Genomic DNA, 13,093 nt, shown 5'->3' with positions numbered 1-13,093 from the left:
CAGGGGATCTGACAGCCTCTTCTGTCCTCCACGGGCATTGCACGACACGGGGGCACTTACGAACATGCAGGCAGTACACGCATACACATAAATAAAAATAATAAAATAAAAATATTTTTTAAAATGCTGGAGCTAGATTTTTTTGAGATAGTCTGTATGAAATACAACAAAATTCAATAAACACAAACTACAAAAAAGCACAGCATAGGACCCAGGGATCCAGGGAATCTTCGTGTCAGTCTTTGTGTGATCTCAGCTGTGAAGGCAGGTCTGTTGTTTATTCCCCTGGCCTCTTTAATCCTGGAAGGATGTGTTGGAGCTAGATTTGAAACCACAGCTAAACACCAAATTTACATGAAAGCTTGCCTAGCACTGTTCTGACTTTGGTAACTGAAGAAAAAGAAGGAGGAGTGAGGAAGGGGAGGGGGAGAGGCAGGAGGGCAGGAAGAGCCAAGTAAACAGGGACTAAAACCAAAGCTTGCGTGGTCTCAGAAGATTTCTATAAAGGTGTTCCCTTCTCTCCCTGTTAATTAAGTATCTTATCCTTTTGGACCCCAATCAGATTTTGAAGAGCATTTCAGCACGTTTTAGAGTCAGTTCCAGTTTAAGAAACAAGAATTCCTAGCTCCTTTCCTTGTTCCTTTCCTTCCAGGAAGGCTGTTCTTTTCACATGGTGAACAGAGGAAGGGAGTTTTGCTGTGGACATTTCCCATCCCTGGTCGGCCAGAGGCCTTTGTCCTTCACCTGTCAAGCGTGAGGAGCAGTGCTCCAGGCGGAGCTCAACTCAGGTACAGCCAGCCTCATTTTCATCCAGGACGCTCTCCAAGGAATTATTTGGAATGCCAAACCAGAATACCGCACTGGGAGGATCGCTGCTCTTGAAGCAGATGCAAACAGATTTGGCATGGAACAGCTTGTGTCTTGTCTGCCAGAGGCAGGGAGAGGGAGAGCATTTTCAGTAGTGGTCCCCACCCCCTCCGGCCTTGCAGAGAGCTCACCATGACTTCTAGCTTCAGAATGGAGGCCTGGGCTCATAGAATCCTTAATGGCCCACTCCCTAGATTTTAAAGAGAGCTGTTTTCTGAGAAAAAGCTGAAAACACTTGATTTTTCTAAGTTACTAAGTTGAATAAATTTAAAAACTGGGCATGCTGGTACACTCTTTAGATCCCAGCACTTGGGAGGCAGAGAAGATAGATCTCTGTGAGTTCAAGGTCAGCCTGGTCTACATAGCAAGTTCCAGGCCAGCCAGGGCTAGAGAGTGAGACCATGTTTGGGGAAAAAAAAAAAAAGGAATAAACATGAAGAATCACAATAAGGAAATGGTGTTATTTGACTTGTAAAACCAGTGACTCTTTTCTATTTATTTTTATTTAAATTTATTAATCATCTATAATGACTATTTATATGGAACCCAGCACACTTTCAGATAAATGTGTTGCAGCCAAAAGCAGTTTTTTTTTTCTGTTACTTGAAATGGGCGTCACTAAAGCAACAGAGCAGGCCTGAGAGAGCCATCAAAGGACTAGTGTGCATTCAAATACATTTATATGCGTGTTTGGGTGGAGAATGACTATCCATGGAATCAAATATGGCTTTACTATGCATATGTTATTTAAAGTAATATTTGTCTGAATAGCATATTTCAGGGTGATAAATCTAAGTATTTTTAACAATAACATTAAGAAATAAAACTTTATGGTGTTTACCTTAAACCAAACAGTGCTGTAAGGCTCGCTCCCACCTTTCCTCATTACTAACTGTAAAAGGCACTTGGTATGATTTGTCCTGTTTTATAGATGAAGAAATGAACTTATAGGTAGATTATGTAATGAACTCAGCATCACACTCCTAATTAGTGTTGCTGTGACTTGATCTGAGGCTCTCTGGCCACTGTCTGAACTCAACTGCTATTTTATGTGCTTTGCATTAGAGAGTGATGAACCTGAAATGTCCTCCATAAAAATCACTTAAATTTATATGATTTATAAATTTATATAGTAAACATTTATATTTAAATTCTCTATGTAAACTGAACCCAAAGAAAAATGCGTCTGTGGTCAGAATTAGGTTAGTGTACTACTAAATGTAACTTCTGACATATCTTGTCCCAATAAAAACATATAAGAAAGGGTTAAGGATCAATTATTCAGCCACTGATGTTTCCTCCAACTCACATATGAAGTTTTAATTGTATTTGTGAAAGAAAATGCAACTGAGAAGTAGAAGAAGCAGGAAATTTGCTTCCAGTATCAGAGACTAATTCTGCTTCATAGATATGAGAGATCACTGATATTCAGAGCATCTTAGAGGTTTGGGTCCTTTTGTTCTGACAATAGAGAGAACCTGGAGTTCAGATCCTCAGACGGCTGCTTTGATGTGACAGGCGTCAGAGCATAGACCTGTGAGCTCTTCCCTAAGCTGCGCTAGGTCCTGTCCCAGCTACTCTGGTGCCTGCTTGTCCATTTCTTGTTTTCTTACTGATGTAAATAAGATTTTACAGGATTTGGGAGAACATGTTATTTTGAAGATACTTCTTTTATGAGCAGCATTTAGATATTGAAAAGAAGAACTCTACAGTTGTATTGCTTTGTTGACATCAGTTCTCATGGCTTAATTTTTTTTTTTTCCAGATCAGGTTTCACTACTGCTGAAATTGAACCCATGGGAGTCTTCCAGTTTTCCCCTAGTTCAAGAAATATCACAGTGTCAGAGGATACACGGACGATCAGAGTACAAGTACAGAGACTGTTTGGGTTCCACAGCGATCTTATCAAAGTGTCTTATGAGACGGCTGCAGGGAGTGCCAGGCCACTGGAAGACTTTGAGCCTATTCAGAATGGGGAACTGTTTTTTCAAAGATTCCAAGCTGAGGTTGATTTTGAGGTAACCATTATTAATGATCAGCTTCCCGAGACAGAGGAAACTTTTTACATTAATCTTACTTCGGTAGAAACTAGGGGACTACAAAAGGGGGATGTGAGTTGGAGACCCCGCCTAAATCCAGATCTCAGTGTTACAGTGGTCACCATACTGGACAATGATGACATTGTACCTACGACAACGGTGACTATGGCAGTTGACAGCACTCTCTTTGCTGTAGAAACTGGCTCCACCATGCATCCTAACACCAGCAAAATAACTGCCATTCCATTCACCACTGAGCTGTTTGCCATTGATACTGAGACAACAGGTGTATCTGTCACACCTGAGAAACTGGTCACTCTTCACAGTACATCTGCCACGTATGAGAAGCCTGATGTGGCCACCGGAACTGCCCATGTCCTGATGTATGGAATGCTCAGTCTCGGGCCCCCCATTGTTTATGTGGCAGAGGACACGAAGAACAGCACATTCAGTACTGCAGAATTTCTTATTCAAAGGACCAGTGGGTACATAGGCAATGTCAGTGTGACGGTTAAGACTTTTGGTGGAAGATGTGCTCGGAAAGAACCCAGTGTGTGGCCCTTTCAGGATGTCTATGGAGTCTCCAATCTAACATGGGCAGTTGAAGAAGAGGACTTTGAAGAACAAACACTTATCCTTACATTCCCAGATGGAGAAAGAGAGCTTAAAGTATCAGTTCGGATTTTGGATGATGATGAACCTGAGGGGCAGGAATTCTTCTATGTGTTTCTCACAGACCCTCGAGGGGGAGCACAGATTGTGAAGGGAAAGGATGACACTGGGTTTTCAGCCTTTGCTGTTGTTGTTATTACAGGTAATGGTGATGCCATGATGGAGATGAATTTATGAACTGTTGCAGTATGGAATTTTTAATAAGATCAGCCTGTCTGGACTTTAACTTAAGAAAGCCAATTATGTGAGCCACTTGTAATAATTTATTAAAAATTTTATTCTCAGGCTGGACATGGTAGTGCATGCCTTTAACTCAGAGGGCAGAGGCAGGTGAATCTCTGTGAGTTCAAGGCCAGCCTGGTCTGTGTGGTGAGTTCCAGGCCAGCTAGGGCTATATTGTGAGACTCTGTCTTGAAAAAGAAAAAGAAAAAAAGTCTTCCCAAAGTTAGGAACCATAATATGAGTTCATGTTGTTGAGTTTTGGTGCCATGCTGCAATTTAAAAATTGCAGGTGCTTTTAGGTATATGATCTCCAAATCTATGATTTCACAATATGGAGAAAAATCTGTTCTTCTAGAAAAATGTTCTTTATATTGAAACATATAGTTGCCTATTTGTTTTGAGATCTTAAGACATCATCATCATCAAGAAATTCTCATGGAGTAGATTAAAAGTAGTATCTTTTTTGTTTTGACCCAACACACTGATATAATCATTGTTCTTTTTGTATTTATATATAGATATATATAATGCATATGAAACACACAAACCCTATAATAAATATTACAGTAGTTTAAGGTTTTTTCTATTTTTGATCCAGTGTAATTGATAGAATTATTGTGTTATTGCCTCATGTGTGTATATATCTTATATGCATATTACAACATCTTAAAACTCTTAATTATTTTTAGAAGTTTCTCGTCTTCATTTGATAATAATTTTCAGTTTACTTCTGAAATTATAGTATATTTCATTAGATAGAATAGGTGATCTTGTCAATAACTAATTAAGGTAGTAACAAGGCCACTTCATGATTATATTTTATTTTTACTACATGTTGTTTGTTTATATATAGGGTATGATTTATGAGTAAATTGTTAAGCAATTAAATCAAGCTCATAACACATCCATCATCCCAAATCCTCAGCATATTTTGTGGTAAGAACATTTGAAATGTGATCTTGGTGATCTTGAAATGTACACTACTGCACTATTAACTGCTCATGTGCTGTGCAGTCGATCTCAAACACACTTTAGAGCATGGTGCTTCCTAGAACTTACTTTGTTTCAGTCATTCAGTTATAATTCAGTCATAACTTTATAATAACTTCCTTTCATACTCTGTTTCTCCTATTTATGTCACTCTGAAAATAAAACCAATTAGAATTAATATCAATTATTCCTATTCCAACAATTTATTAGGGGCATTCTAAGTTTGAATTCAGTTCTGCAAGCTGGTTACATTGCCTTAGTGGCTGGTGCCTAAGAAGAGATTATACTGTTTAATTGGTGAGAATGAAGATCGGCAGTCAGGCTGAGACTAAACATAGGGGGCACCAGAACAGATGTAGCCCATCTCATGAATGGCCATGATCCATGGGGCCTGCATGGAGCCTTTACTATCACTTCAGGGACAGGCCAGGGGCTGGTGACTACTATCTCTCCAAGGCAGGACAGTTGTATTGCTTTTCCATTTCATTATCCTGACCTAGTCTAGAGGTTCTGTCTTCTTGGAATGGCAGAAGTCAGGTTTCTGGTTGATAGATACCATTTTTTTTGTTTGTTTTGGGTGGAGTTTTTTGCTTGTTTAGCATTTCTTTAGGATCATCCTTTCTAGGATCACTTTGAAAAACTGGACCAATGGCAAAGAGAAAACAGATGAAACTGTACACTAGTTTGGTATTTGTCTAACCCGACTTCACTGATGTGCTGGCCTGGAAGTGCAGTGACTGTGTCAGTGGGAGGTCTCAGGTTTGATTCGGTTCAAACATTTTTTAGTGTGATGGTTCTACACCTGCACGTGTTACTCCAGTGAGCTTTTAGCACTCAGAGACACCAGGATTTGCTTAGTCATTTACTTTTGTTCTGAGGCAAACGTGTGATTGTGTGACAAAAATTGTCAATCCACTTAAAGGAAGGCGAATTACGTAAATAAGGTCTTTTACTTGATAAATATTTATTTATTAAACACTTGCCACAAGCTGGCATTCTCCTCATGCTGGAAATACAGCAGTGAATGAAGCAGTTGTTGCTTTGGTGGAACTTCCATTCCGTGACAGTGCACAGACTTTGAACAGGTAGGTGGGTACATAAAGCGTGAACAACTGTTAAATGTGCTGTAAGGTCTGGTCAGAGAAATAGGCATGCCTCAGGCAGGCTAGGGTGTCCAGTTTTCTTTCTTCTGCTCCTCTATTCTCAGAGTTACTTTGAAGTTATAATTTGGGATATTTTTAGGAAAAAACATTCAAAATTGTAGCTCTCACCTCCCACTTTCAGTTTCTCGCTTAAGCTTTCTTAATAGAGTTTGTAAATTCTTAAATGTATTATGCCCTCTGTTTTCCCTTCCAGAGAGTGACCTTCACAATGGCATCATGGGCTTCAGTGAGGAGTCTCAACAAGGCCTGGAACTGAGGGAAGGAGGTGATCCCAGTGGACAGCGTCTGGTTGTCACAAGACAGCCAAACAGGTGTGTGCATGCTGTTTGTGCACACACATGTGCATATATGTGCACACACGTGCACGTGTGTTCATACAGGATTGGGTGTACATGCATGTATATGCTTGTGCTCGTGTGGGTGTGTGTTATGCATGCATGCATGCATATGTTTATTTCCATGCACATGTGTGATTACATATGTGTGTTCATAAGTGTGTGTGTGTGTGTGTGTGTGTATGTGTGTATGGAACATCTACTGGAATTCTGTACAAAGTGAATTAGGGTTCATACAAAATGATGAAGGTAGGATAAATGTTGATAGAAGATAATGTGGAAGCTAGTGTTTCAGTATTAAGAAACTCATTCTTTTAATTTGTAGTATTTTATTTATTGTTATTGTGTGTATATGTCAGTATGGGTGTGCCATTTCTGTGGTGTTTGTGTGAAGGGTTTAGAGGCCATCTTTGAGGAGTCCTTTCTCTTCTTCTACCATGGAGTCCAGGAATTGAGCACTGATGGTCAAGGTAGCAAAGGAGGTGATTTTACCTGCTGGGTCACCTCACCAGCCATGAGATGCTGTCGTTCTTGATCTAGACTCAGCATATCATAATGTAGGCCTGCCTAGAATGTTTTTCACTTTTTATGGTACCATAAATATAAATGTCAGATGACACCACTTCACCATATTTAGCACTTTGTGATGACTCTGTGTTTGTAACCATTGAACTCTCAGGAGACTTGGAGTACCAAAATTTTTCCCTGTAGCCAAAGAGATACCAGTGAATATTTGGAAGCTTGTAACATTTCTATACCTAGTATAGAAATGCACATGAGTACATATTAAAATTTCCATTGGGGGCCTATTCTGTGAAAATGTAGGACATATTTTGCCTTTAATTGTTACAGTTATAACTGACTTGAGTGATAGTCTTCCTCTAGAGAAATTCTTGTTAAAAGACAAATGAGAAGCATTTTCTTGGGATCAGAGGCTCTCTGTACTTTTTATTTTATTTGCACACGTATGGTTTATTGTGAGAATGAAAAATGTTTATTTTCACATTCCTGGTATAGAATAGTTTCCCAAAGGTCAATTCATTACTGAATAGCATGTGGTCAGAGAACACTGTGTTGACTCTGAGTCTTAATTTTCTGACCTGTTATGAGAAGGGCTTCTCGCTTCAGCAGTCAGACATACAGTAAGTGCCGCCCTGTGGATGAGGAGGGACAGTTAGCACGGTGAAGGCACACGCCTGGCACTGTGTCACATAGTCCCTGCATCATATGGGTTTGTTTCGTGCTCAGGGTCTTTGAAGAAGTCCGGGTTTCCTGGCGAGTCACACTTAACCAAACAGCCACTGTTCTCCAGAAAGATGGGGTGAACCTAACTGATGAACTTCGGTCGGTGTCAGGGATCACAACCTGTGCAGTGGGTCAAACACGGTGCTTTATCACCCTGGAGCTCAATCCAGAGAAGGTAAGAAATGATGAGGCCCAGTGCTGTCAGCTTATCCACATTTCTTTGAATTAAGCCTTTTTTAATTGAAATTTACACATTGTTTATGGGGAGATTATGCCTAGCCATAATCTCAAAATTGGACCAGTGACTTTAAATGTAACATTTATTGTGTCATGAATTTTTGTACATGAGCTTGTTTTCTCCTTGTCTGTTGCCATTTTCAAGGGTACCCTTGGCTCAGCTACTTATTGTGTGAAAAACCTCTTGGGTCACTGTTAGCCAGATTCATATCTCTCATTACTCTGAATGTTGACTGTTTTGTTCTTACCATATTCATAAATTATTTTATTTATGCATGAAAGATCTTTGTTCTCTTTTCGTATATTCTTGGGCAGTACAGTTTTGGTCTCCAAAAGAGGCACAATAGTTCTTCTTGGTCCGTCCTCGGGTAAATGTCCATTTGTTCATGTTCTACATGGCCCTGGGAGGTAGATTTTGCTCCTACACCAAGGCACTCTGCATTATTCAAATCGTGTGTAGCTTTTTTGCCTAGCAACTATTCTGTGATATTTCATATCTGAGGTGCACTCAGCAGTATTGTGTTTTTTGCTGCTCATTTCCAAATATTTAACACAAACATTGTCCACCATATTATATAGTGTTCAGAAGTATAACAGCTTTCTCGTATGAACTACACACTTCAAGCTGCAGAGAAGGTGTGCACAAATACATTTAAACAGTTACTATGCCAAGCCTTTCTAAAAAAAAAAATACACTGTAGGTTAGACTTAATTAAACAATTTTTCCTTTTGTTCTGTTTTTTTTTTAACCTTTTGAGAATTATTGTAACAGTTACACCAATATCTTCTAAGGGTACACTAATACATATTTTGTGGGATTTTTGTTCTGAAACTGAGAAAGACTATTGTCTCTGATCATTGAAGTTTCTGTGTCCTAGATTACCTTGACTTTGCTTTTGTTGGGTTGAGACCTGGTTCGTGCCCCAAGCCATTTTGCATGAGAAGTGCTAGTCATGTGATTTATGTCCCATTTATGACTTCACTTGTTGCATGAATATGTTTTTATCAATTGTTGTGTTTCAGGATGATTTTTCTCAGTACTCTGTGTTTTCCCCAGAATGATTTATTCTTTAAAAATTTCAGTACCAGCTGTGCTGGATAGCTTTAATGTCAACTTGACACACCTAGGTTGAGGGAGCCTCAACTGGGGAATTTTCTTCATTGGTCTGGCCTATGGCCATGTCTGTGGGGCATCTTCTTGACTGTTGAGTGATGTGGGAGGCTCCAGCCTACTGTGAGTGGTGCCATCCCTGGGCAGGCGAGCCTGTGCTGCATAAGAAAGCAGGCTGGGGGGCGGGGGGCGGGGGGCGGTCAGGGGAGCAAGCCAGTAAGCAGCATTCCTCCATGGCCTGTGCTCTAGCTTCTGCCTCCAGGTTTCTGCCCTGAATTCTTACCTTGGGCTCCCTGATGAACTGTGACCTGGGAGATGTAAGATATAATAAACCCTTTCCTCTCCAAGTTGGTATTGGTCAGAGTATTTTGTCACAGCAATGAAGAAGCAAACTAGAACACCAGCTAAGTGATAGTCTTGGTGGGACTAATGTGGACATGTGCCTGCTTTATTATTGTTTCATTATATCTAGGAGGCCAGTGAGGGTGGCGGTGGCATGACACACAGGCTGCGTCATTTGTGCCGTCATGTTGGGAAAGACACCGCTGGCCTTATTTCTGCCTCGTTCGTTTGTGTTTCACAGGCGTTAGTCACTCCTATTCTTGGTACAAGTTTTGCTCTTCCTAGAACTAATTCTTTTCTACCCACTTCTCCAGATTAACTTCTTCCTGTTTAAATGCAGAAAGAAAAATGATGACTCTTTTCTAAATATTTTGATATTTAACACCCTACTACACATTAAAATTTAGCTTATTATAAATTAGTAAGATATTAAATACACATTAATGGCTACAACTATTTTAATTTCTAACCTGTTATCATTGTTATTACTAATGTATAACTGAATGACGTGTGTGTGAGCATGCAGAGCTACAGTGCTGATGTTGAGATCAGAGGACAACTGTGGAGTTATTTCCCTCCAGGTTGCTGGGCTTGATTGCCTTACTCCTTCACCCACTGAGCCTTCTTGACAGCCCCCAGGACTGGTTTTGTACTTCATTATTGTGGTATCACTGTAGTTTCATACTTTGCTAATTTTAACTATTTATTAAAAGTTATTTCTTGTCATTGCTCGAGTTGTTATCTTGTGGCCAAGAGCTATCTGATGAAGGGATTCATTTGTCTTTTCATTATTACTTGGAAGGCATATTTGCTTGATAGCAATTTCGTATCTTCAGAGTCATCCGATTGCTCTTAATCTAAGATATTCAATCAACAACTGTCCAAGGACTGAATATCTTTGATAAGGAAGCATTTTAGAGGTTGACATTTATGAGCTAGAGCTGTGAGCAACAAGTGGTTGTGAACAAACGTCCCGCTACTGCAGCGTCCGGCTTGTGGTAGAGCTTACAAAGTATATTGCTTAAACAAAAAAATTTAGTTTTATGTGTACAAGTGTATTGCCTCATGTAAGTGCACTGAGGTCATGCAATGCCCTTGGAGGTCAGAAGAGGGCATCAGATCCCCTGGAACAGGAGTTACAGACTGCTAGCCACTGTGTGAGTGCTGGGTATCGAATCCCTCTCTTCTGCAAGAACAGTTGGTGCTCTTAACTGCTCAGCCATCTCTCTACCCCCGTATATTGCTTTTTAAAATCTAGAATTTAATCAGCTGCTAACAGTTTTTGCCACATTAACAATGAGAAGCTGAAACTTCAGTATTCAAAATGTTAGATCATGCTGTTCTACTTGAAAACACTCAAATCTTAAGCATTCCTTCAAAATCTGTGGCTTCACCCATACCACAAACTGGAAGGAAAGAAGATAGGAAAGTTAGAGTGCTGGTGGGTTAAGAGATGGCTTGGGGCTGGAGAGATGGCTCAGTGGTTAGGAGCACCGCCTATTCTTCAAGAGGACCCGGGTTCAAGTCCTAGCACCCACATGGCGTTAACAACCATCTGTAACTCCAGTTCCAGGGGACCCGATGCTCTTTTCTGGATTCCACTGGTATTGCACAACACTGGTGCACTTCTATCCATGCAGGCAAAACACTCATATGCACTAAATAAATAACTTTTTAAATAAGTTATTAAAAACAGAAGGAGGAGCTGGGTATGGAGACACAGGCCTCTAACTCCATTGCTCTGGAGTCTGAGGCGGGAAGAACACAAGTTGGAGGTCAGCCTGAGCTACATAGCCACATCCCTGGGCTACCATAAGCTACCCTGTCTTAAAAATAAAGGAGGTGGATATGATTATGTTCTTAAGAAAATAAAAAAAAAGAATATTAAAGCATGATAAGCTTCTAATATACATTTTAAACAAATTATATTTTATTAAGGTGGATTTATGTCTCAGCAAATTCAAATTTCTATTTCTCAAATAAAATCTAAGAGCTTGCAATACAAGGCAAATTCTGCATCCATATTTTGCAGCTGCGAGGCGACGTGGATGTCAGCCGAACAAAAGTTATTCCTAACCTTTTGACCTAAGAACTATCTTTAATTTTTTTGCCAAAGAAATGATTTGAATTACACAGAGCTTGTTCTAGAAGTCCATATGGTAGTTAAGGCTTTTAACTCTGATGCCAAGTCCTTGGTTCAAATCTTAGCTCTTTTACTCATTCATTAGGTAATGTTGGACAAATTCTTTAGCCTTCCTCAAGCCTCCCAACTTTAAAAGGGATAATAGAAGAGCTATTCAGTAGATTAAATACGATAATGAATGAAGGTTATTAGCAAAGTTCTTGGCAAGGAACTGACCTCATGAGATGATTGATAGTGTTATTTCTCAGAAGGGATGGGAGTGGAGCCTGAGGGAATTCAGGCTCCTGAAGTAGTTACAAGAACACTGGTGATGTTTACACACATCACACACAAGCAAATCCATCTATACAGAGAGATACATAGATTTAAGTGGTGTATACCTTAGTCCAGTTTCTTGATCTTCAACTTTAAGACTTTTTACTCTATCTTTTCTCCAGTTGTCCTCTGCAGGCTACTCAGTGCTTTCGTTTTGAAGTTATGGAGAATTTAAATACCTTGCTCAATCAATTACTTGGACAGGTTAGAACCCATCTTTTAAATTTCTGTCCTCTTGCCCTTTCCCTGATGATTTATCTTTGGGTTCTATATTAGCAACATTTATAAAAATAAGTCAGGCACGGTGACACACTCTCATATTAGCCACACTCAGGAGGCAAAGGCAGGTGGATCTTGGTGAGTTTGAGGCCAGCCTGGTCTATATAGTGAATTCCAGGCTAGCCAGGACTATATAGCAAGACCTTGTCTCAATATATGTAATTAACTTGGGAAGTATTGTGGTTAGTTTTGATTGTTAAACTTGACACAGGTAGAATCTCCTTGGAAGAGAGTCTCAATGAAGTTGGCTTAAGGCCATACCAGTAAAGAATTTTCTTAATCGGTTAACTGGGGTGGGAAAAACCCACTCTAAATGTGAATAGCACCATTTTATGGACTGGACCCTAGACTGGATGGAAAGAAGAGAATGAACTAAGCACTGTGTGCATGCATGAATTCATTGCTCCCTGCTCTTGACCACGGCTGCGATGTGAGCAGCTGGTTCAGGTTCCTGTCACTTTGACTTCCTTACAGTGATGGCCAGTAACCTGGATCTGTGACCCAAACAAGCCCTTTCTCCCTTACCTTGCTTTTGTCAGGATTTTATTACAGCAATGAGAAAAGAAACGAAGACAGGAGACATGCTTTTAACTCACTAAATGTTTAAACTAAGTGCAGTATTTAGACATTGGTTACATACTTCTTTTAGAAAACTATTGTTTCCTTCTTACTCTTCTGTTTCTTCAGTTCAGGGAGAATAATTTTATACTAGTTAGGGCAAAAGATCAGCCTGAAGTATCTTAAGCAGGAAAGGGACCTGGTGGCAGTTCCATGTGGAACGGGTTCATGTGAGGTCTCCAATTATGTTTAGGAGCCTGGAGAGGTTCGGATATGATATTTGAGTCTTTGTTTCACATTGGACTTCAGAAATATTGTTTGAATAGAGTATTTCTTTGTCCGACTGAAAGAGTCCTTTTGTCTCAAAGTCTAATTATATGTAGGCACCCATCTGTACACTATTCAATTTTTAGATGGTTCTTAGATTACAACATATTCTTTTGACTGTAAGTGGTTGTAAGTAATGTTCTAATCATCATCACAATGAAAAGGAATATTTTAGTGGAAAACAAAGAGAAGAGTGTCTATTGGAATTTCATATACTGAAATCTTCAGTTAAAGGAGACTATTGTGAA

At 39.7% G+C, this 13,093-nt stretch overlaps 1 protein-coding gene across 1 annotated transcript in view; it reads left to right on the top strand.

Annotated features, from left to right (window-relative positions):
- Window positions 1–13,093, top strand: part of Adgrv1 (adhesion G protein-coupled receptor V1) — a 595,268-nt gene that overhangs the window by 209,184 nt on the left and 372,991 nt on the right. Inside the window, exons 72-75 of the mRNA XM_008829347.3 lie at window positions 657–788; window positions 2,633–3,720; window positions 6,147–6,264; window positions 7,537–7,708. Coding sequence (XP_008827569.1) covers window positions 657–788; window positions 2,633–3,720; window positions 6,147–6,264; window positions 7,537–7,708 — 1,510 coding nt within the window. The remainder of the gene's footprint in view (window positions 1–656; window positions 789–2,632; window positions 3,721–6,146; window positions 6,265–7,536; window positions 7,709–13,093) is intronic.

This window comes from Nannospalax galili, unplaced genomic scaffold, assembly GCF_000622305.1.
Source record: "Nannospalax galili isolate Female #2095 unplaced genomic scaffold, S.galili_v1.0 scaffold173, whole genome shotgun sequence".
Classification (NCBI taxonomy): Eukaryota; Metazoa; Chordata; class Mammalia; order Rodentia; family Spalacidae; genus Nannospalax; species Nannospalax galili.
The sequence above is the reverse complement of the archived record's forward strand: the minus strand, read 5'-3'. Positions and strand labels throughout refer to the sequence as shown.